We start from the raw sequence: 25173 nt of genomic DNA on the forward strand, positions 1-25173 counted from the left end.
GAATCCTGGGCAAAACCGGGCTCTGCCCAGGGAAAAGAGAGTGATTTGGTGCTCAGGGTCAGAGCCCATAAGAGTTGATGAGGTGCTGCCTAGAACTCTGAGCAGATGGCAAAGCAGAAGCAGAACCGTGGAGAAAGCTCACCAAAGCCGGGCACAGTGGCACGTGCCTAAACTGCCAGGACTCGGAAGGTTGAAGCATAATGAGCCCTCCCACCCCCATCCCCACCCCATCTTAAGAGAGATGGCTCCGCAGTTAGGAGCGCTGGCTGTTCCTACAGAGGACCCGTTTTGTCCTAGCACCTAAGAAATTCTGTGCCTCCTAGAAAACTCTTCGAGCCCCTGGCACTCAAATGTATAGACTGACCCCACATACACAGACACATAATTTAAAAGTGATAAAAGTCAGATGATTTGGGGGAAAAATGGTGTGGGGGTGGGGAGGTGTGACAGGGTCTCATAAGTAGCTCTGGCTGGCCTGGAACCCCCTGTGTGGACCAATCTCCAGCTCCCGAGGTCACCTTGCCTCTGCCTCCCAAATGCGCTAGGATTAAAGGCGCACGCACGTGCCACCAAGCCCAGCATGATATTTGATTTTAAAGAAGTTCCTCGAGCCAGAGACAGGAGGTGGCTTAACCTGCCTTTCACCCACACCCTCAGGAGACAGGGCTCGGCGGTGGGGGTGGTCTGGGAGCATGTGGCTACTTCCAGGCAACCAAACCAGGCCCCAGGCCCCAGGCGCTCCACCTGGGTTCCTCTCAGGGCTCATTCCACTCCAGGGAGCTGCTCCAGCGGAGCCTGAGTGCCTCCCAGCGATCTCTCGGGGCATGGGGGATGGGGCTGCTCCCTCCTAACTGGGGAAAACAGGTTAGTGCATTTCCACACTGACTCTGGCCTGGCTTTGGTAGGTAACCCAAGGGCAGCCTCCAAAGTCAAGCATGTTCTGTGCAGCAAACTGGTAAGTGTGTGTGTGTGTGTGTGTGTGTGTGTGTGTGTGTGTGTGTGTGTATACAGTGAGGCTCTCTCTCTCTCTCTCTCTCTCTCTCTCTCTCTCTGGGGTCCCCCTGTCAGGAGGACATAGGCTCAACATCTGGGTCCTGATGCTAAGTGACTTTGTGTGGCTACAGGTGAACATCTGGTCTTACAGAACACAGGGCTCTGCAGACAGTTTTGTAAGAGTCCCAGGGAATTTTTCCCAGGAAGGGTTACAGGCCATGAGGAAAGTGACCTTTGGTTTCCCAGTCCTGTCCCGGGGCTCTTTTTCCAGGACAAAAGCCTCGAAGGATGGTCCTCTTCTCTTCCCAGGTAATTCCTTCTCCCTGGGTTTGTTTTGGGGCCTGCGTGGCTTGGCTGTACTCTAGCTGAGTAGCCTTGGGCATGCCATCTCCTGTCTTCACACGCGATGTGGGCATGGTGAAAGGCCTTAGCTGATGGGAATGCTGGGAAAATGGAGTGTAAGGACAGACAGAACAGAACTTGGCTTGGCCTAGGCTAAATGCTTAGAACGTGATGATAGGTTGGGTGCTGGGTTGTGACTCAGAGGTGGCTTACTTAGCATTGCAAAGCCCTGGCTTTCATTCCCAGCATCGAAGGTGGCGATGGCAGCCCTTTCCAAATGGCACTTGGACCAGCTCTAGTAAAGCCTGGGTTGTACCATCACCCCTCTTGCCCTTCAGGAGGCACAATGTATCGTGGGAAGGCTGGGTGGCAATCACTAGAGCATCCCCTAGATTCTAGAGTTGGGGCTTACAGCTTTGTGACTGTGTAATTAAGATAAACATTGTATACCTTAAGGGGGAAACTGTAAAATCTGCCTAGGGTTTAAGATAAAATACTGGACTCCAGAAAAATGTCCTCTTTGCTCTAGGGCAAGATTAGGAAGTGTCCTGGGGTTCTCTGTCCTCAGAGCCTGGGAGGCAAAGGGCAGCAGAGCTCCTGGGAGGGTCTTCTGGGAAGTACTTCTTTTTCTCCTTCTCCTCTTCCTCCATCTTCTTTTCCTCTTCCGAACCTGGAAACACTTTTCCTGTCTCTTAAATGTCTTTAAAAACACAGGGCTGGGTGAGGGTGTCAGGATCATTCAGCCGAATGCGGGTGCTGAAATTTCACAGGGAACCCCCTTGACAGGGGCAAGCCAGAGATTAGGCAAAACCATTTTGCTGTTGTTTTGAGACAGGGTTTCTCTGTGTAGCCCCGGCTGCCATGGAACTCTGGAGACCAGACCGGCTTCAAGATCTGTCTGCCTCTGCCTCTCCAGCGCTGGGTTTAAAGGTGTGCACCTCCACCGCCCAGCTTAGCACTGTCTTATATATTATTATTTGTAAGCAAATTCAGTAAAGCCTCAATAAAATGTACAAAAAGGAAATACAGCCAGATTCCTCTTCCCAAAGGGACATGCCAATGCTTGAGTGTGGCCACCCAGCCTTTTCCTGTCCACGGACACTCATCAGCCAGACTCACACAGACGCACACGCATCAGCACACACGCTCAAAGACATGGAGAATTCAAGCTCTAGCCCTGTGACATGGGCAGACACGGTGGCAGAGCGAGCTAGCCCACGTGAGGCTCTGGGTTCCAGGTCCAGCCCTCAACAATAAGGTCAGCTACAGGATTAACCTGTTTTCATCTACCCAGAGAGTAATACTCCTCGCCAAGGTGGATTGCTCTTGTTGCCCTTGCAGTGAGGACCGTGGAAGCCAGGCCCCTTTGCCTTCTGACACTTGGGCTTCCGCTGAGCGAGACCCCCAGCCCCCCCATCCGTGTGTTTCAAATGAGTGAAGACAGTCTCGAAGACAAGCAGGGAGCCACCGCCAAAATACAACCAACGTTATACAAAACAAAGGAAATGCTACACATCGGTTAAAACTCATCGCCTCTTTAAGTTGCTTTGCTGGGTGGATAGCAACCTAAGGACAGATTCCCAAACATGGGGAAACAGCTTGTTTTAGGCTGTGTCTAAACGGTGTGGAAATGTCCCTCCCCTGGCATCACGTGTGTCTGCCACTAGCTCTGCTCACATCACTGGCCCCCCTCCCTCGTCCCTCCCTTGATCCACAGGGACTCCATAGCTTCTGCCTCGAGCCCCCTCCCTCAACGGGCGTCCCCTCCCCCTTCTTTCTTCCTGCACTTCCCCCTTCCCATCCCCCCCCTCTCATTCTCTCCTTCTCTTCCTCCCTTCCTTCCATCTTTCTTGTTTCCCCTCCTCCTTTACCTGCAGGGCATGCAAGCCCCTGGCAAAAAAACCTGGAAGGTCACCCAAGGAAGCAGAAAAAGAAAAGGCGTCTAGATACATTTCAAAACAGTGTCTCTCTGTACATTTTTTTTTTAAACCACTGGTTTTTTACATTTAAGGCTCTCATCCTTTCAGAATTAACTTTTGCCTACGGTGAAGGCCTTGGGCTAAAGAAGAAAAAAAAATGTAATTTTCAAAACAGCTAGTCAGCCTTTTAGACTAGCCAACTGATAAAAGATCTCTCTCTCTCTCTCTCTCTCTCTCTCTCTCTCACACACACACACACACACACACTCGAGGTGTTTGGCTGCAACTGGGGCAATGGAAGCTTTTTTTTTTGTGCTTTATCACGGAAGGAGCTAGAGAGTTCACATACGTTGTAAAAAATTAAAACATCGATTCTTTTAGTAATTAGAACTAATTACAAATGAATCCCGAACACCCTGGCAATCTCATTTTCTTCTTCGTAGGGAAGCTGGGTTCAGATGTGTAAGAGGTTAAATTATTGATTCCAATTTCCCCTGCCTTGTAGCACCTAGCTCGCACGGTCTGTGCCTGTCACGCCACCGGCACTGGCCATGCCACCGGCTTTGTGAAAGAAAGAACTTCAGACCTGGCAACCAGTGTCACCGAAGGCAAGTTTGCACCAACAGAGGCAGGAAGCGGGGACAAGTCCTCCGGCTGCAGGGCTGTTCCTGGCTCTTGCAGCCAGCAGATGAGGCTGCTGCGGGCGGCAGCTGGGGGCTGAGCCCGGGAGAGAGCCGTGCAGGGTGGGCGCACAGAGGAGGAAATGAAGGCCTCCGGGGGAGCCTCTGAAATTCTGTGTTTATCATGCGGCAATAGCGGAGGACTCTAAATTCTCTAAATTGTGTCGCGAGTGTGTGTGTGTGCACGCACAAATATATACGAATCCATGAGGATATTATATGTACTAGCCTATTGCTGATAATTATATAACATACTGTGTATAATTATACATACTATAAATATATTGTTCATATCTTGCTCCTAGCCTAACTTTTGAACTATTTATTTATTTATTTATTTATTTATTTATTTATTTTTTGAGACGGGGTAACTCTGGCTGTCCTGTACCTCACTATGTAGATCATTCTGGCACAGAACTCACAGAGATCCTTCTGCCTCTGCCTCCCAAGTGCTGAGATTAAAGGTGTGCACCATTATGCCTCGCCTTTTTTTTTTTTTTTTTTTTTTTTTTTTTTATGTGTTCCAGGGTGCAAGTGTAAAGGTGCACTTCCGGGAGTCATTCTCCTCTTCCACCACCTATCGTGCCTGGGGATTTATAACTTCAGGCCAAGTGCCTTTGCTGACTAAGCCATCTTGCCCAATTTTAACAATTTTTGGGGCCCAGACTGAGAGGGTAAATCAAGATCCAGGCTGCAAACGTTTAAGCATTTTTGTTTGTTTGTGTTTTTCAAGACAGGGTTTCTCTGTGTAGCCCTGGCTGTCCTGGGACTCCCTCTGTAGACCAGGCTGGCCTCGAACTCACAGAGATTCTCCTGCCTTTGCCTCCTGAGTTCGGGACTAAAGGCGTGTGCTACCACCACCAGGCACCAAGCATCTTTTTTTCCTTGTAATTGTTTAGTTCTGTTGTTGAGACAGGGTCTCTCTCTGTGTAGCCTAGGTTGGCCTTGAACTTGCGATCCTCCTGCTTCAGCCTCCCCAGTGCTAGGTCACTGAGGTTCGTCCCCAGATCCAACCGTCTAACTATTTAAAGGTAGTGAATGAACAGAGCTAGACACAAACATCCTCCCGGAACCTTGGCAAAATCTGCCTTCATAATGACAGAGAGCACCGGTTCCCAGTTCTCCGGAATTCTCTGTTCCTTGTCCGGCGTGGGAAGGTGGTGCCTTGGGATCAGCCAGCTACTCCTGGCTGTCACCACACCGGGCCCCATTGGCCAATGTGTGGGGGTGGGAGGTGCTTTCATGTGTTCACACAAGCACAACCCGTCTGCCCATCCTGGCTCTGTCTACACCCGGCACAGATTCCTGCTTCTTCCCATCAGCAGATCCCACTCGCCGCCTGAATGACAAGGCCTCCTCTGGGGTACCCGAAACTCCCTAGACTCAACAGATCCCGGTGCGGGCTCAGAATCCAGGCTCCCTCTACTTACAGCCTGGACACCCCTCCAGGCAGCCCATCTCACCTCTTACTCAGCTCTGTAACCTAGAAGCTGCAGGTCATCTGGAAGCCTGCCTTTTTACCCTCATCGCATCCCCAGTCCATTGCTAAGGACAGGTCAGGTACTCCTCAAACTCAGCCATCCTTCCTCATTACCATCCTCCATCTCTACCTCACGCCGGGCCGGGTGCTGTTACTCCTCATCTGGGTGCTCGATGTGGTAATCTTTCTGCATTCACTGTCTGTTTCCCTCCTTAGCTCTCCTCTGTGCAAACCAGAGGGCAAGAGCTCACAGGAGTGCGTAAAGCAATGAGAAGGCATCCCTGGCTCTCAGGTGGAGGGCTACATTCTCAGGAGTTCACTGTCCTTAGCTGGGCTCTGATTGGCTTTTAAAGCCGCAAACTGGACCACCCAATGAAGGTACAAAACAAGGATGCCACAGCCCTGTCCTTCATGCTTGGGCCTTAAAGACCAGCACCAACATTTGCCATCTCCCGCTGTTTCTGATCCTTTGAGAGAATCACTCACACAAAACTCCAAGGAGCATTTCCCCATTAGCTGGGTCCCCTGCTGGCAGGCAGCCTCTATAGGACAGGTTTCCAGATCTGGAACATCTGAGCTCCGAGAGACTCGGACAAACAAATGAAGGTGAGACCAGCTCCTCCCAGCACAGCAGGCCCAGAGCCCAGCCCAGGCTGCTACTCTGTGGACATAGACGAGGAAGTCGATCCACTGGGACCGAGAGGCACTCAGGGATACAAGGCCTGGGTCATGTGAGCACTTGGTCAGATCCTTTCCGCTTTATGTTGGTGGCCTCGGGCTTCCATTTGGGGGGTGGAGGGCCATGTGGGTGATCTCTCCACTCCACTCCTACCACTGCACAGTGCGAGCTGGAACCATGTCCGGTTCTCCTCATTGTTATCTAAAGATGGGACTCCCCTTTCCTGGTCCTTGGGAGTTTATTGAGCTGTGTGCTCGTGTTGTGTGCCTGTGGCCTGTGACAAAGCTGACTTTATTCCTGAGGACTCTGAATAGCGACTTAGTCTCTGGAGGAGGTAGAGGGGTGTGTGTGTGTGTGTGTGTGTGTGTGTGTGAGAGAGAGAGAGAGAGAGAGAGAGAGAGAGAGAGAGAGAGTTTTAGAAGTATACTCACATCAGTTTGAATGTTGGCCTTGGCCAGGAGACAGACTGTCTCTACTTCCCCAGGGCTGGGATTACAGGCATCTATCACCGAGCCTAGCTATTCACATGCATGCTGGGGATCTGAACTCTGGTCCTTGAGCTTCTGCAGCAAGCATTTTATGGACTGAGCCATCTGCCCGGCTCCTCCATCCTTGGTTCTGAACGCCTCGGCCATCTTTACGGTACAACAATCCTGATCACTGCCCTCCCCAGGTCACCCCAAGCCCTTGTCCTGTCAGCCACCTTCCAATGGTCCTGTTCATTCTGCGCTGACCCCCTGAGGCTAGCCAAGCTGGCTGCCAATCCACGGAGCGCTAACCTCTGAAAAATGATAGTGAGCCGTTGTCCCCGTGTCATTAATTCTGCCGCCGAGGCTTTTCCCCCAGGGTGGGCGCGGGGCCAGGTGACTGATCGCACCTGCCTGGCCTCTTGAGGGCTTAGACCAGTGGGAGGCATTTCCCCGGTGAAACGCGGCATGGAGATTAATGGCCCTGAGCTGTGTGAAGCCCTGGGTGCGCTAGGCTTGAGTCAACTGGCCCCGGGTGCCCACGGCCCTTGGATCTGCCCCTACCCTGCTCTGCCCAACCTCTTCCTGGATCAGAGCTGAATCCCGGGTCTTTGCCTTTGCTTGGATCTCAGAGTTCCCCAGAAACGGTAGTCTCAGCATCATGCCTGAAACCTCCAACACAAATAATTTTCAATTTGCCTGGGAGTTTCAATCGTACAATCCGATGTTAAATAATAGATTAGATGCCTCAGGGAGAGAAACAGGATTTAAGAAGAAATAAATAAAAGGCAAAGCAAAAAAATCTGTGCAAGGGCTTGGAGAGTAACTCTGATCTCCCTGCTTCTGCTCTTGGCCTGCCTCTGACGTCCTGCTCCTTCCCAGGTGTCGGGACAAGCAGGCCTCTGGGACTGCTGCCCACACACCTCTCTGAGAGTGGTCGGGTGGGGTTCTATCCCAGATGTTGGCCTGGCCCATTCTCTTGCCCCTCTTCGGGGGCTCCACACCGCAAGGAGAAGCCTTGGCTTGTAGTCTTGGCAACTACCCCTTGGCCAGGCTGCCAGGCTGACCAGATACTTTCGTAGTCACACAGACTTTCCTGGGCAATACGAAGCCATGCAGGCTGGCGTAGTGATGGGCAGGAGTAGGCAGGGTCTGATGGTGTGTGTGAGATGCTCGAGAGGCTGTGTTTGTGTGACAGGACCTGGCTGCTGCCCCTCAACTGTGGTCATTTCTGTCTACCCCGTGATGCCACTCTTCCCTGTCAAACCAACAGAAGGTTCCAGATTTCTCTACCTCTCAGCCCTCTTTCCTGAGGTTCCAGGCTGGCTTGGATTGATCTCTCTTCCTCTTTCCTCCCTCCTCCTTTTTTTTTTTCCTTCTTCTACTGCTCTCACTCCCTTAATTTTCACTTTTCAATGCAGGGTTGCTCATGTAGCCCAAGCTGGCTTGGGGCTTGCTTGTAGCCAAGGATGGCTTTGAACTCCCGGTGGATCATCCGGTCTCTGACTCTGGAATGCTCAGGCATGCACTAAGCCCACTCAGGATGTCCTTATCTTTCCTATCACACTTGCTGTGGGGGGCAGCTCTGATTTCCCGTGCTACCTTCCAGCAGCAGGAGACATTCATTAGACACCTCAGGCAGCCACGGGGTCTGGAATTGTGGTTCCCTGCAAAGCTTGTCTTTCCCGTGCTCCAGAGGCCCCTGGATTCCTAACTCCTCTCACAAACCACCCCCCACAGAGCAGCAAAGTATTCTAATGGTTAAGGACTGGACACCGGAGCAAACAGCCTGGTTCTGAAAACCCGAGACAACCCTTTGGAAGCTATGTGGCCCCGGGCAAATAATTTAACCTCTCTGTGTCTCGATGGCCTTATCTGTAAAATCCAAGGGGAGCATATAATTGCGCTATATCTATCTTACTGGGTGGTAATGGCAAGTAAATAAGATAATGTATTCATGAAATATGCAGAGCAGTACCGGGGTAGGCCTGCAGATACCGAGATTGTGAGTACACGTGCTGGGGTTTTAACCTAAGGCCTCAAGCGTGTTGACAAATGCTTCAACAGGGACCCACACTCCCAGACCCTCACAGGGGAGTCCAGGAAGGCCGCATACCAAGGCTTGACTGGAATCTCCAGTTTTTTTAAAAAACATTATTACATTTATATGTTTATTTTGTGTGTGTGTGTGTGTGTGCCATCACCCAAGTGTAAAGATCAGAAGACACCTTGCCAGAGTCGCTTCTCTCCTTCCACCGTGTAGGTCCTGGGTATGGAATTCAGATTGCCAGACTTCGTGGCAAGTGCCTTTACATCCTGAGACATTTTGCCAGCCGCTCTGGTACTGCTTTCTGAGACAGTGCCTCAGTCTGTTGCCCGGGCTGATCTGTCACTCACTAGGTAGCTTAGGTTGGCCTCAAACTCAAAGTGTGTCTCTTGCCTCACTCTCTCGAGAAGCCAGATCTCACGTGCAAACCACTACAGCTCCATCCTCGCTTCTCATTACTTCAAGAGCCAAGGCCTGGGAGGGCAGTGGTTTGGGCTTAAGTGACAGCTCCAGCCAGGTGTGGCAGCACATACCTCTAATCCCAGCACTTGGGAGGCAGAGGCAGGAGGATCTCTAGAGTTTGAGGCCAGCCTGGTCTACAAAATGAGTTCCAGGACAGGCAGCCAGGGCTACACAGAGAAACCCAGCCTTGAAAAACAACAACAACAACAACCAACCAACCAACCAAACAAACAACCAAACATGACAGCACCCTTCAATTCTATTAGTACTACAGAGGCAGGAGGATTTTGAGCCAGGCTAGCCTGGGTTACTGCGTGCATTCAAGCCAGCCGAGGCTATGGTACCAAGGCACTGCCTCCAAAACCAGAAAGAAGAAAGCAAAGCCAGAAGGGGGGAAGGGAACGGATTGGTGACACCCTTAGGAGTCAGGACAGTGGAATGCAGGGTGGCTTCAGGGGTGGTGGGTGGGGCGGGGACCCCGGAGAGCTGAGGCATCCTCGGGGTGTAATTATGCAGATGTGGGGCAGGCAGGGAGGCTAGAGGTCAGGGGTGGAGGTGTAAATTGGGATCCAGGATAGGGGTGGTTGCTCAGGCAGGTGAGCTGCTGGGCGTGGCTGAAGAAACCGCTTCAACTGTTTAGAAAGGGGTGGGGGAGGGGAAGGATGTTTTCAGAGAAAGGGGAGGTAGTGGGGTGTGTTTTGGTGGGAAAGACAGAACAGGGTTGAGATAAGCCTGGGGGCGGGGGGGGGAGACTCTTATTTTCAGATACGGTTGTACTATGCAGCTCTGGCTGGTCTCAAACTTGAGACCAAAGCCTCCGCCTCCCGAGTGTTGGGATTGCTAGGTGCGCACCGCTATGCCTTTTCTTTCTTCCTCTCTCTCTCTCTTAGAGATGGAGTGAGTTTGGTTTTGTGCTCTGTTCAGGGGGTGCTTGGGTGATGTCTTGGAGAGAGACAGAGAGACAGGGTGGGTGTGGGAGGGACGCAGGACCCAACAGAAAGTACCTGCGTTTGGTGAGAAGGTGGGGGCCTGCCGGGCTCTCCCGTCTATTTAAATTACGGAAAGAGGTGACTATGTGTGCGCGTGTGACCCAGCTGTGTTTGTGAGGATGGGAGTGTGTCCATGTGCGAATGGGTTTGCCCTTGTGTGTCCGGATGTGTTTGTGTGTGTGTGTGCTTTATGGATGCTGCCAGTGAGGTCAGAGACTACTTGGTATCTCTCGGGGATGGACAGCGAAGGGCATTCCCTTGCCCAGTGTTGGCTCTGCTCTTAAGAGGGCCCGTATATGAGGGGTGAGAGACGTTGGGGTGCTGGGGAGTTTAGTACCGGGAGAGATGGGTTGTTTTGGAACTGGTGGATCTTCCCAGAAACCTCGCCTTAGGGAGGCTGTGGGTGTGCAATTCTTTCTGGCCCATCTGGCTCTGGAATGTTGCTGCCACCTGGTGGCCAGCGAGGGCGGCTAGGCCTCTGTTCAGGAGCAGGGACTTAGCCCCACCTGCTGGTCACGCGCGGTCCTGCACCCATGAAGTCCGTGTTGGCAGCCGCATCGAAGCTGCCTGGGAGGGGGAAGTGGCTTGTCCTGTCCCTAGGCTCAGTGGGTCTGCCCTTACGGAAGTTTAAATGCCTCTCCCTGGGGGACTGGATTCTGCTGTGAGGCCCAGGAGGGACTCTGGGCTTTGAGATGCCTGTTATTGTGTCTATCCCGACAATGGCTTCTACATCCAGGGAAACTCAGCCATTCAAAGACAAAGGCCTGGTGGGGACCGTGTGCCTGCCTATGTGCGTGCGTGCGTGCATGTGTGTGTGTGTGTGTGTGTGTGTGTGTGTGTGTGTATCCTAGTGAGGCCCTGTGTGATGGATCACCCCAGAGGAGGGCACCCGAGACTGGACAGTTACTCTCCAAACTTGATGGGCTTTCTTGGCCCTGGTGACCCTACCTTGGTCTCTGATCAGACCGTCCCCCTTCAGGGAGAATGGTGGACACATGTGCCAGAACTGAGGAGTGAGTACAGGTGCCAGGGGGAAGGTGGGGCAGGACTGTCCATGGTCCAACACACACGACCCCATCTAGCCATCTAGCCATGGGTACCCAAGGACAGACAGACAGCCATGCATGTGCGCTCACTCTCCTGTGTTCCACGTCTGCCCCAAGCCATGAGGCTGAAGGCCGGGGCTGGATATACCTCAGGGCCTTCCAGGTGGGGTCCCAGGGTTGGGCCTATGTCCTTCGGTTGATGGCCACCCTGGGGGTCATCCAGGTGGTAATTAGGTACTGTCAGAGTCCTGTGTCCTGTTTCCACAGTGTGCGTGGGTCTGCCCAGCTCAGCTCAAGCTTCTGAAAACATGACCCCCTGAGGGTATGTTATCTTTAGCTCGGTCCCTGACACATTCTTTCTGTTTTTCCCTCCCTCTCTCCCTCCCTTCCCCCTCCCAGTGGTGGTAGCCCAGGGCAATCCCGACACCCCCCACCCTGAGCTGCAGCAGACCAGGCTGGGCATCCAGGTGCCCTTTTGTTGAGCAAGACGCTGTGCCCCAGGCTCTGCCAAACGTACCCACAACCGGGAATGCTTTCCGCATTGTGAATTCAGCTTGGCTTTGAGTCTTCTAGCCAGGTGCCTGCTATTTCCCGGTCACAGTTAGCCAGGCCTCCCTTGCTTTCCCTCGCACACATCTGTGCAGAGTTGGTTTTGGTTCTGGCTCAGGTCAGGGCGACCTTCTTGGCTCTTTGGGCTTCTGGACACCTGCCTTCAGCAAATCTCTTGAGTCCCTCAGGCTGTGATCACAGCCTCCTCCCCATCTCTCTCTGGGTCCCTCCGTATCAGATAGTCATTTCCAGCTGGAACCAGAGTGCAGCCTCGCCCTTGCTCAGGGCTCCTGGATGGATGTGACTCCAAGAAGGCATCCTCGGTTACTCGTCCAGTCATGGAAGCTTCCAGAGCCCACAGTGGAGACAGAATGGAGACGGGGCAGCTCCAGCCAGTGTGAGAGGCCAGCGGGATTCCAGCAGCGTCTCCTGCCCTTCGGACCTAGTGCTGTCTCCTCTTAGGGACCCAACATCACCCGGGGGAACAGCTTCAGGAGGGGTTCTCCTAGCAGGACCTGAGGATTGCCCCACAGAACAGAGCCAGAGAGGCAGGCTGAGGTTCCCAGCAGTCCTGTGGAATCAGGTAAACAGACATTTCCCCCCCTCTGCATAGTGCTTCCCTCCCTCCCTCCCTCCCTCCCTCCCTCCCTCCCTCCCTCCCTCCCTCCCACACAGTCCTCACAGCCCTCACCACACCCACACGCTAAGCGCTGACAGTACTTCCACGGGGATCCTTCTGGCTGTGGCAGTTTCAGAATCAGGTCTGGCAGGGAACCCGTACGCTCCAGGAGAGGTTTCATAAACAGCTTTGCCCTCTCCTCCCTCCAAAGATGGCTCCTCTAGGGTGTGTAACCTGTCAGGCTTGAGGGGTTTGGTCAGGTGATCAGATAGGGCTGAGGGTCAGGGTCAGGGATGTGCGGATGACAGCTTTGCCAGCTTAGATGTCCAGGAGGCTGGGGACACCATCACTCCCTGCTGTGAGAACCCCCCACACCGACTGCTGTCCCTAGTGCCTTAGTGGTTCTAGCAGCAACCACGATGGGCAGCTGGCAGGGAGTGTGGGCCTGTTCCGTCAGTCCCCAGAGGGCCTCCCTCCGTGGGGACAGCGACTTACCTCCAGCATGGTCCACGGATGGTCTGGCTGATTGTCAGGGGGAAAGAGAAATAACTCCAAAAGGGAAAACCCCAACAAAACAAAACAACACCCCTAAACAACAACAAACAAAACAAAACAACACACCCTGCCCCAAACCAGAGCTACACAGCAAGATCCCATTTCGACAAAAGCAGGAAGTGGAAATGTGGCTCAGCAGTTACGATCTGGTTCAAGGGGACTGGAGGTTAAGGCTGCTCTTCCAGAGGCTCAGAGTTCAATTCCCAGCACCCACGTGGTGGCTCACAACCGCCTATAGTGACATCTGGCGCCCTCTTCTGGTAGGCAGGTATGCATGCAGTTGGAACTCTATATACAGACCCGAGTTCAATTGGCAGCACCTATAGAGAGGCTCACAGCTGCCTTGGGGGGGGGGGAACCACCTCCTCTGTCCCTCACAGACACCTGAAACCTCATGTACACATTCACCTATAATTAATCTGTCCCTATCACTTCATAGCACGACATGGAGTGGACGCCACTGCTCTGAAAACCATGTGCTTTATTGAGACCTTTCCTGGGTCATAGAAAAGCAGCAAACCACGTGGTTTGGTACAAGGCAAAGGACGGAGGGATGCAGGGCACCCCTCACCGCCGGGGCCCTCTTCTGGGCTTCGGGCCTCCCTGGTTAGCACAGCTGGGCCGCGTTCTTAGAGCATACACCTGAGAGCTCAGCATCAAGCTAAGCCAACCCGACAAGGAAACGACTGGGGGGACGAGGGTCAAGGTTCAGCGCCTGGGCCTCTGTCGCCCACAACCCCAAGGCCTCATATCCTCAGAGGCCAGGGTTCGAGCTCAGCTCCCGGAGGGTGCGCAGGCGGACAAAGCCCGCCCCCGGCCCGCAGGCCCCGCCCTCAGTACAGGTCCGAGAAAGGCTTGGAGTAGTTGAACATCAGGTAATCCATGTAGTAGAAGTCGTAGGCGCGCTGCCGCTGCAGGGAGGACAGCTGGGCGAAGTAGCGACGGGTGATGCTGGCCGTGGTCCTCGCCTCCTGGGAGTGCCTGTCCTTGAACCTGGGGAACGTCAGGTTCCCGGGCGCCTGGATGAGGCGCAGGAAGAAGTTGGCATCGCCCTCCATGCTCTCGAACTTGCCCACGAAGTCGTAGTCGATGAGGCAGGGGCTGCACAGCCGGCTCACGTGGTCCCAGTGGATGTCCATACCCACGGGCCGGTGAACGTCCAGCAGGTACTGGACGAACTCGGGGAAGCGCACGCCCGAGCCGGTCCGCAGCGCCTCCAGGGAGGCGTTGGCCCGGTAGCGGGCCAGGATGGCCTTGCCGAAGACGGGATGGTAGTAGCTGTTGGGGTGCTCGAACTTGTCCCGGAAAGCCGAGACCAGCCGCTCGAAGGGTTCGCGGACGAAGAGCATCTTGGTGTAGGTGCTGAGGCGGTGCACGATGCCCTGGCGGTCGAAGGTGTCCAGGCGCTTGAGGGCGCTGCCGTAGTGCACCGTGTTGTGCTGGATGTCCGCGGTGGAGGAGGCCAGGCCCGCCAGCACCATCAGCACCCGCTTCCAGTTGGAGCAGCCGGCTTTGGGCACCTCACAGTACAGCACGCGGTGGCGGTCCTCCACGAAGATGCGCGACACGTGGCGGGGGGTGACGGCCCGGCGGCTGCTGCTGGCCCTGTACTTGGCGCAGGCCTCTCGCATCACGCGCTTGCGCTCCTGCTGGGTCTGGTGCAGGCTGACCCAGCGGCTGTCCGCGGCGCGGGGTCCCGGCTGGACCAGGGTCTCGGTGGCGTTCTTGCCGCGCGTGGTCCCCGCCGCCGCCGGCATCTTCTTGATGAGCAGCCTGCGCCTGCGCTGCCGGAGCCGCGGGCGGGACCCCGCCGCCCTGGCGTGGGGTCGAGGCTGGTCAGGCACCTGCAGTTGGAGGCCTCGCGGGAACCCGCTGGGTGAACCTCTCGCCGCCCTCTCTGTGGGTATCCTCAAGGGGCTGTCCTGGGACGAGAAGAGAAGAGGTGGAGGGGGTGGGGAGGTGGCAGGGGGAGGGGCTGGCGAGCCTCTCCCTGCCCTGGGACCTGCAGCTACAGGAGAGCAGAAGGTGGGACCCGAGCGGCAATTCTATTGTCTACCACTAGGTGGAGCAGTTCCCCCAGGAACCTCGGCTTGGTCGGCGTGGGCGGAGGCTGGGGGCCTGCAGGAAGGAGGCTGCCTCAGGTTTACTGGGTCTGTTAGCCCCGTCCAAAGGAGCCATCTAACAGGAAAGGGAAATTCACGGAGCCAGAGCCCCGGGTTTTGTTCCCAAGGCTCCTGGAAAGCACCCGACACGTTTTTTCTCTCTAAGAGTGGATCCCCTGTAAGCTCCAAATTGTCTTTCTCACCCGCTCCAACTCCTCCCCTGGGGACTGAGATTGATGGGATTCTTTGAACTTACATGCTGGGGCTGCTGGGGCCGGATGCTGAACTTTATGCCTGGAAAGCAGCAGAGGAGAGAGAAGCATTAAAACAGTAGAAGCGTGTGGAAGGTACTGCATACAGGAATGGCCCAACTGTCAGGACCCCCTCAGGCCACCTTCCACCCGACCCGGTCATTAGGTCACCAAGTACCCTTTAGAAGGCTCTGTCCAGCCTCTCTCCGTGCCTGTCACCACACACTGCTCCATACTTGCATGTGACAACGGCTTCACACAGCTAGCCCACGGAGAAAAGGCATCCTAGCACACCTAGGAGGGTCCCTTGCCTCAGCATTCCCGCAGGAGCTTTGGTCCCCTCGGTATAGTCCCGGGGATGGTGTCCATGTCTGGCTCATCCCTGTGTCCCCTAAAGGTGTGAGCAGAGCCAAGACACGGACAAGTGCCGAATGGTGATTCGGGGAAGATGGAGAAAGAGATCCGTGTGCTGCTGGCCGTGTCCACCGCTTTCCTGGTTGCTATGACGAAGTGCCTCACACACGCCAAATAAAGAAGAAATACTGGGGGATGGAGAGATGACTCAGCAGCTCAGAATCCTTGTGGCTTTCTCAGAGGGCCAGGGTTCAATTCCCAGCAACACATGACAACTGTAACTCCAGTTCCAGAGCCTCTTTTAACACCTTTTTCAGGCCTCTGAACACACTTGGACGTAAATGTAGCAAATACCCATACACAGAAAATTAAAGAGGGAAGGTTTATTTAGGGCCACAGTTTTAGAGGGGTCAGCCGGTGGTTGCTTGGCCTCGTGTGCTTGGACAGAGCAGCGTGATGGACAAAATCCATCATGTGTTAAAGGGGATTTGTTCACTTCACAACTGACAGGAAACCGAGAAAGCAAGACAGGAAAGGGCTTGGGGCCAGATACTTTTAAAGACTTAACTCCAGGGCTGGAGAGATGGCACAGAGGTCAAGACCCCTGCTCTTCCAGGGGTCCTGAGTTTAAATGCCCAGCAGCCACATGGTGGCTGACAACCATCTATAGAGAGATCTGGTACCCTCTTCTGGCACAAAGGTGTACATGCAGGCAGAACATTGTATACATAATAAATAAATCTTAAAAAAAAAAAAACTTAACTCCAGTGACCCTCTTCTTCAAGTTCACAGAACTTCCTAAACAGGGCCAAGAGCTAGGGACCAAGACTCTAACATAAAAACCTTGTGCCAATACTTTTATTATTGTTGAGGCAAAATAACAGACAGAAGCAATATAGAAGGAGGATCTGTTTTTGTCTCACAGTTTCATGGTGGGGGAGGCATGACGACTTGACTTGTCTGTGGTTGGGAAATGATCTGTTATAGCTCAGCTGACCACAGACCAGAGATCTTAGGCCCAAGCCAATGTTGCTTAGCCACAGTGCCACCAAGTGGTGGCCAAGTGTTCAAACACCTGAGCCTGTGAAGGACATTTCACATCCACATTCACAACCTTTGGCCAGGCTGGGGAATTCAGCTCCACATCGTTTGGTATACTGGGGGAAGCTGGCTGGGAAGGCAGGTCTTCTCCAGATCTCAGCTGTTCCCTGAGATGGCCGGGACTCTGTTCCTGGACCCTGGAGTGGACATTTGTGCTCTGAGACTCTGCTAAAAGCCCGTCACTAATCAGAGAAACAGCCGTTCCCTCACACAAGCGGAGAGGCAGAGTGATGGCCGGCATGTTGGGTCGCTGTGCCCGGTTCCTGGCTGAGAGCTTCCGTGGGAAACCAAGGTCGGCATCATGAGTCTTCCTCCATCACTGCCACCTTGGGGGTCTCTCTGGCCCTGGCACTCATCGCTTTAGCTAGACTGGCTGGCCAGCGATCTCTTGGGGTCCTGTATCCCCAGCACTGCCAAGCCTGGCATTCTTACGTTGTGAGCAGAAAGTCCTTATGCTCGTCCGACAAACACTGAACTCACCAAGCCGGTTCCCAAGCCTCCAGAACCTTCTTCTCTGAGACGGCCTCAGTTCTCAGTTTTACACCAAGCTGGCCTCGCAGTTACAATCCTGTTTCCATGTCCCTGCTAGCACTGCAGGCGTCTCAAGAGATTTCAGTCCACCACGGTAGGGGAGGCATGTGGTAGTCACGGTGATGGGAGCATCAGGTAGACTCCCCCACAGTGGTGGACTAGGAGCAGAACCAGAAGTGGGTAGAAACTCAAAGGTCCACCATCATGGACCCATTTCTTCTGGCCAGACCCCACCTAAAAGCACCATGGACTTCGAAACTGTACTGAAAGCTCGGGACTATGTGTTCAAAACATGAGCCCGTGGGGGCCATTTCACATCCAGACCTTAACAGATGGAAGCAGAGGTAGACCTTGGGTACACTGTCACTTTCTTCTGCTGGTCTTGGATTGGGTACAAATGACCCCCTCTTGGGGACAAAGGACCCACCCTCCTGGGTATTTGCAAGTCTGTGTGTATGTGAGCACACACATGTATACCCACGGGAAAGTTGCAAAAACAAGCCTCCTCCTAGTCTCTTCCAAAGAGACTGGCAGGGGTTCAGTGCAGAAGTGGGGTGAGCCTGGCTTAGCAGTGAAGCTCCTGCCCACTGTCTCCTCAGCCCAAGCCTATCCCACCCTCGCCAACGCCTGCCTTCCTCATCCCCTCCTGTCTCCAGCACAAGCTTCCCGAGCTCATTTCTCCTTGGCATGTGGGGTCCGCTCCCACTGCCAACGATGACAGATCCCTTCACCAGTGGGGACGCGCCGCAGCCGCTCCGTTTCTCTCTCCACCACGGCGTTCCTTAATTATTTTCTTCTGGTGACGGCAGCTGGCTCTGCTAAATCACCTCTCCTCCTCAGAGTCTCAGACACGGGGGTTTACTCTGGTTGTCACTCCTGTCAACCTGTCAAGGTGTGATGGCGCTTATTTATATTCCCTTTCTGGAGCAAACGAGTCATGCTAAATTTGGCCAGGAGAGGGGCTGGAGAGCCACTTGCGGAGGCAGCCCATTAACTCAGCGAAGTCAGACTGAACTGCTGGGGCTGTGGGCCTGTCCCCTTTTCACCCTCGCTGAGGGGACGGGAGGGCCCTGACCGGTGCATGCTGTCTCCAAGCCAACAGGGAGTTCCAACAGATAGCCACTCCTAGGGGCATCAAACGCACAGGATGAAGGGAAACTCCCTCCTGGACACAACCCAGAGTCACATTTGCCCACCAGGCCAAGCTGGCTGCAACCGTCCACTTGGAAAATAATTTCATATTGCAAGTAATAACAGGTGAAAGAACGGGTCTCGTGTGAAGCTGAGAGTGTGCCCAAAGCTGTATGCTCCCAGCCCTTAAAGTCAGGGCAGTTCGTTAGGTGATGATGAACCCGATTCCCACACAGCCGCTTCTGAATAGAGGGAAGCGTAATGAAGGGAATGCAATTGACCTTCCCCCCACCCCAGTGGCTCAATTCTCACAAGGAGGAAGTGGCTTTTCCATAAGTTGTTTAAATAAAGTCGGAAGGTCTGGGCAAGCCAAAGCTGGATGTTTGCATGCTCTGGGCCACTGCACTCCAGGGCCATTGATAGCTCCGAGGAATGCCCAGGAAGGGTCATTGCTAACCCTCAGGCCTGCCATCAGGAGCATGGGTCTCTTGCTTGTTTTTGGAGACAGGGTTTCTCTGTGTAGCCTTGGCTGTCCTGGAACTCTGTGTAGATCAGGCTGGCCTCTAACTCACAGAGATCCGCCTGCCTCTGCCTCCCAAGTGCTGGGTTTAAAGGCATGTGTCGCCACCACCTGGCAGAAGGAGCACTGGTTCAACCCAGTGAGGGGCTGGAGTGTGGCTCAGTGGTAGAGCCCCTGCCTAGAATCCCCCAGTGAGGGGCTGGGGTGTGGCTCAGTGGTGGAGCCCCTGCCAAGAATCCCCCAGTGAGGGGCTGGAGTGTGGCTCAGTGACATAGCACCTGCCTAGAACCCCCCAGTGAGGGGCTCATCAGTAGAACATTTATACATGAAACCCTGAGTTTCACCCTCAGTACCACAAGAAAGGAAGGAAGGAAAAAGAAGACAAAAAGATGAGCCTTGCCTATCGTCATTAGCCCTAGCTTCCCCTTAGCAGGTGACAAAAGGTTTTCAGCAAGAAAGAAACTGAGAAAAAAACTGCCAGGCAATGAAGAGTTCACAGCACGGAACGCATTTGGCAGTCCCCATAACTCATGCCTTGTTTCTTCTCACTGATGCTCACTCTTCTCACGCTGTGTTTCTTTGAATGTCATCTTTCCAGAAGGAGAAACTGGCTGTTTATTTCCTGCTGTGCAGAGGGCTGAAGTGCCCTTACAGATTTTTAACACTGTCCTGAGAGTAGCAAGCGGGTAACCCAGACACTGAGAGCAGAGACAGGGTGTGACTGACCTTGAGGGTCTCCTGTCCTGGGTGGGAGATGGGCACACAGTAGTGTTTGTGTCACTGGAAGGAAGAGGGGACTGCGGGTCCTGCTTACGATCTCCAACAGTCTCCCTTTTTTTTTTTTTCCTGAAGGTGAAATCCAGGACAAGCACAAGCACCCTACCACTGAGCCACACCCCAGCCCCTCACTGGGGGATTCTGGGCAGGTGCTCTACCACTGAGCCACACCCCAGCCCCTCACTGGGGGATTCTGGGCAGGTGCTCTACCACTGAGCCACACCCCAGCCCCTCACTGAGGGATGCTAGGCAGGTACTCTACCACTGAGCCACACACTAGCCCTCACTGGGGAGTTCTAAGCAATAACTCTACCACTGAGCCAACCCCTTATCCCCACAAAGTGAGGCTTCTTTCCTCCACGTTTTCCTCTTTTTCCTCCTCTATTTTATTCTTCAGAAAGTCTCACTGCATAGCCCAGGCTGACCTCAAACCTGCAATCTTCCGATCTCAGCCTCCCACATTCTGGGATTAAAGGTGTACCAACATGCTTGTCTCTCACCTAGCTTCCTCATAATGAGGAGATGCAGTCTGAGTCTGTGGCAGAGCTGGGAGGAGCAGAAACCCTGGTGTCCTGGGCCTCTGAGGCTGCAGTGTCTGCACTGTGGTTTCCAGTTTTTAGTAAGAAGCCTGTACCTGACACGTGATCCACAGGACCCAGAGCCACAGGACAGCCCTGTATGTGACCAGTGCTGAGCTGAGCCTAGAGGCCAACATCCTGGTGCCCAGGAAGCAGCTGGGGAGTGCTCTGTCCAGCAGGCTCAGAGACAATGCCCGAGGGGCGTCCAGGCCCCATGTCACAGGAAACATTCTCGAGTGAGGGGCTGTTCTCTAGGATTCTGAATTTTTTTTTCTTTGATAATGTGAATCTTTCTTTCTTCTAAAGGTCTTCAACTGATTGGTTGGGCCCACCCACACTCCTAGACAGTGCCTTGTTATTCTTATCTTCGAAGGCTCTAAATGCTAATCGAATCTAAGGTATATATGTAACAACATGCCGACGAAGACCTGTGTCCCCCGGGTGAGCTAAGCTGGCTTCCTTCCCTATATGGTGGCTGACACTAGGCATCTACAAATCAGGCCAAAGCAACTTTGTCCCCCTGCAAGTCTGGAAGTCAAGAGATGAAGGGTTTGGGGCAGGAGAGGTGGCTCAGTGGTTAGAGCAGAGGTTTGGTTCCCAGCACCCACCCGGCAGCTCACACCCATCCTTAACTCCAGTTCTAGGGGATCTGGTGCTCCTCTGGTCTCTGAGCACATCAGGCACTCACATAGGACACACACACACACACACACACACACACACGTGTGGAGCAAACCATTCAATAAAGTAAAATAGAGAAATACAGGTGTTGGCTTGCTCCCGAGCCTCTGGGAAGAATCCTTCCCATGTCTTCCAGTTCCGGGGTGTTCCCCGGCTTTGGGCAACACAAGTTCAGTTTCTGCCAGCTGTCTTTCCATGGCCATGTTCCCCAAAGAATCCCCTTTCCTTGATTATGCCCGCCGAGAGCCTGTGTGGCCGAAGGTCTGGGTGCCAGGGTGAGGGAGGCCACACACTTCAACCCGCCTCAGGAGACGTCGTTTTTTATGGGTCTGTAGTTGTCCTGAGGGCAGGGCGGGAGCAGCCTAGATCTTGGCAGCAGGGGTGGAGTCGGGATCTTGGGATTCTTGAAGGACTGTGTTGGAATCTGTCGCCCGTAGAGAGCCGCCCTGGTCTTCTCTCTTCATTAGACCGGAGCAAGGCCAAGTAGACTCTAGGGGCGGGTCCCAGATGTGGGGTGGGAGTTGGGTCTCTCCTTGCAGAGACGGCTGCCAGGGTTCCAAGCCTTTCCAGGCATTTCTCTAGAACAGCACCATGGTCTGGAAGAGCTTGGCTGCCCGAGTGGCAGTTGCCAGTTGGGAGGTCAGGTGGACAGGAGCAGCCCAAGTTGAAGATGGACCCACTGCCCCTTGTGGCTTCACGGCTATGAAGCCTGGCCTCCCCCCTTGGCATTAGACTCCCCTAGCTGGCCACATCCTGTTGCCATCTGTGGCCTGCCAGGCTAGAGGGCCTGTTCCTGAAACAGCGGCCTTGTAGTGGCTTCCTGTGGCTCTCTTCCCATCAGCCCAGGTCACTCTGACCTTGAGGTCTCTGCTGCTCCCCTGGGGGTGGGGGGAGATGAGGGGTTGAATTGCTCCCGTGGACCTCCAACTGCCTCTGTGAACGGGTGCCTCTACCCAGGCTGACCATTAATGTATGCAGATTAGATGCAAAGTGAAAGACCCAAGTGCTCAGCAATTAGAGAGCAGCCTGGGCTCTAGGCACCACATTTGGATGAAAGAAACCTCACGAAAGGGCTTTAAATCCTCACGTGTGTTCACAGGAAAATTCAATTTACTAAATTGCTAGATTACAGGGCATTGCCTGGACTGGTCTCCATGTATGCCCACACGGCCGCACGTGGGGGTCCCAGCCTGTTCCCCACACAGAGGCCCACTGTCCCTGGACCCCGAAGTGGGCTCTGGGGTTGGCACATGCACCGTAGGAAAGGCGGGATTCAGACCAGGTGATACACACAGCAGCCAGTGTCCCTGCAGGAGCATCTAACCTACCAGCCTGGAGCCTCGGCTTCTCTGGGTGGGTGTCCTCCAGCTGCTCAGCCAGGCGAGGGTTCCCCGTGATTCGCTCACTCAGCCTGACAGGCACTCTACTCCTGAGCCAGGCCAACGGCCTCTTGCTGGTGGAGTCTAGACAAGTGCTCTGCCAATGAGCCGTGCCCCCAGTGGCTCTTTCTGTTATTTACTAAGGCGCTAATCCTATCAAGGGGTGGGCCTAGGACCTCATTCCCCATAACTCCCCATAACTCTAATTCCCTCCCAGGTACCAATCATCACAAGAACCTGGAAAACACATGAATTTGGGGAACCGTGATCCTCAAGCTTTGGGCTCTCCCCCAGACACGGCTTTGAAGAGTTGTCTGGACAGTTTGTTCTGCTATTGGAGACAGGATCTTGCTGTGTAGCCCAGGCTGGCCTTAAACTCACGGTCTTCCTGCTGCAGCCTCCTGAATGTTGGGATAACAGGTGTGTGGCACCAGGCCTGGGTTCCTGGGTAGGAGTCACATCATTTAAAGAGGTGTCTATATCAAAAAGGGAGAGGGAGAGCAGGGGGTTGTGAGGTGGGAGAGAGACAGAGACAGACTTGCTTGCTGTGTGACCTTAAACCCTGTAATTCTCATTGTTTTTTGGAAACACTCTTCACGCCAACTCACAAAGGAGCTGGTGGCATAGGACATTTGGAGCCCATTGGCTCCTGGTATCTGGATGTCTTGGTCCCTTTCCTGGCAACTGTATCCTTGGGCACAGCGGTACAGGGTCTCTCGGAGGGCCAGCAGAGGAAGGAAGCAGAAATCTCCCTGTCTCTGACTGAAGGACCCGGCCCGTCGGATCTTGCTGATTCTCAGTTTGGTTTAGTGATTCCACCCCCTGCCTTTGCGATTAGGAATCTGGATTCAACTGGGTAGTTCCCTGTCAGCTCAGCCCGAGCTGTGAATTCCCTGGGAGCTGTCAAAGGCTGGCCCGTGGAAGCTGTCGGTCAGTCAGCCGGCCAGCTGCTTGGCTCGTCTGTGAACCCAGCAGCTGCCCCACCAGGCCGGCAAACAATCGCCTGCCCATCACTTGGTGGCGGAAGGAAGCTTTAAACACGTCGCTCCTCCATATGCCCCGCCCATCTTATAGGGAGGTGGCCCTGACCGGCAGCTTCAGAGTCTGTGGGAGATTCCCACTGTGCTTGGGGTGTGTGTATGTGTGTGGAGGGGCCGCAGCACACACATGATCATTGTACTTCAGCTTGTGTGTTGCTGGGATTTGACCACACGGGTCTCATGATCCAACACAGCATGCACAGTATGTCGTGGCATGCATGCATTCTCCACACGGCAAAGCTTTCTGCTGTGTGATGGTATGTGGGGTGGGGGGGCGCTTGAGTTCACATCCCTGCTGGTCTCTGTGTCTACACACACACACACACACACACACACACACAGCTCAGCACAGGACGTCCCTTATCTGCCTGTCAGGTGCCCTTAAAGGTGTACCTGGAAGAACAGGAGTAGAAGGCAAGCAGGAACAAACTTCATGACACCCACGAGCAGCACCGCATGCACCCCAGAGCTCCCGTTTCTGTCTCCCACCCTGGCAGCATCTCAGGCAGCCGGCCCTCTGCCCACCACAGCAGAATGCCCTGCTGTCCACCACCATGTGTGCCCCCACTCAGCATGGAGGAGCTGGACAGGGCTGGTTGTGTGCTGCCACTGGTGACAGTGTCACAGCCAGGAAAGAGATAGTTCAGTCCCAAACTCGTGCAGACTACAGTCCGGCTAGAAGTTACGGCAGGGACCAGCCACTCCTGTGACTGGAGGCTGAAGCAGGCAAGGCCTGTCGGCCAAGGACACGAGGTGATGGCAGTGGGCACCTGAGGAAATGAATAAAGACATTCTTGGCAGAGCTCGGGGCTGCCTTGCCTCATGAGAGCAAGGCTCACGGGGTGAAGGGGCCAGGCTCATGGGGTGAAGGGAGGGCTGTAGAGATTGAAGCGTGACGAGAAAAGGCAAGACTTAAAAAGCTGGGTCTGCCAAGCAAGGGACTTCATGGTCCTAAAGGCAGCAGACCCTACCTCCTAAGGTTCAAGACCTCAGCTGTGGGCTTGTTCTAACTCAAGGCCCACTGAGTGATGCGGAGGTGAAGACAGATCAGCAAGATCCATCAGGCAAAGCCGCCTTGAGCAGATGAGAGACACCAGAGGCCTGACCCAGATGAGAAGAGAAGAGAGTGGGTAAGAACAAGAGGATGGCATCAGCTTAGGGATGAGCTTTCGAGAGCTTGGACCACTTCCTCCCTGAGCAGAGGAGACGGGGAGGAGTCTGACCTTCCGAGCTGATCTCCAACATCTAAATATTCCCACCACAGCAGATTTCACACTGTGGCCGTGAAGGTAGAGCGAGGCTCTCCTAAGCTGCTAAAAGCTGGCTCCAGCTCAGCAGCAGGGCCTGGGGGCCGGCTGAGAGTGGGGCGAGGCAGCTTCCAGATTCTGGCTTGAGTGTTAAGTTGGACTCTGGTTGTGTTTTCGTTGAAAGGGGACAAGTCCCGGTAGAATGCTCATGGGCTTCCCAAGTGGAGAAGGGCAGGAGGAGCAGATGAGCTCAGGCAGGCCGGCTAGGCCTGTTTCTCGCCGAGGCTGTGCTTAGGTCGCATGAGACTCTGTCTAAGAGGAGCAAACTTAAACCGAACAGAACAGGGTGAACATAACTGCTTATAGGGCAGGTTCCCCGGCGATGGCTCTCAGCAGGAAGGGAGCAAATTTGGTTGAACTCTTACTGCAGAGTTCCAGAGATAAAAACCAGGGGACCGCCTAGGAGCTGAAACCTGCGGGGGCTCCGTGGAGAGGATCGTGCCAGCCATTACCTGCCCCGCCCTGTGTTGGCCGGTCCGAGGGACGTTTGCTGTCTCCCTCACCGGCTTTCAGAGGCCGTCAGTGGGCAGCCTCATTACTGTAGTGGCCTGACCGAAAGATAATGATCTTTCCAGCTCCAGCTGGCCTCTGGAT

At 54.2% G+C, this 25173-nt stretch overlaps 1 protein-coding gene across 7 annotated transcripts in view; it reads right to left on the reverse strand.

The window, feature by feature from the left end:
* Positions 1–13293: 13293 nt before the first annotated feature.
* Chst8 (carbohydrate sulfotransferase 8) overlaps positions 13294–25173 on the reverse strand; it is a 127542-nt gene continuing 115662 nt past the window's right edge. For all 7 annotated transcript variants that reach the window (XM_021642407.2, XM_060366716.1, XM_060366718.1 and 4 more), the window contains 2 exons: positions 15186–15223; positions 13294–14749 (listed from right to left, as the gene is read on the reverse strand). In XM_021642407.2, the coding sequence (XP_021498082.1) occupies positions 13661–14749; positions 15186–15223 (1127 nt within the window). In that variant the 3' untranslated portion in view covers positions 13294–13660. The remainder of the gene's footprint in view (positions 14750–15185; positions 15224–25173) is intronic.

The sequence above is a fragment of the Meriones unguiculatus genome, chromosome 14, assembly GCF_030254825.1.
Source record: "Meriones unguiculatus strain TT.TT164.6M chromosome 14, Bangor_MerUng_6.1, whole genome shotgun sequence".
In the NCBI taxonomy this organism is placed as follows: Eukaryota; Metazoa; Chordata; class Mammalia; order Rodentia; family Muridae; genus Meriones; species Meriones unguiculatus.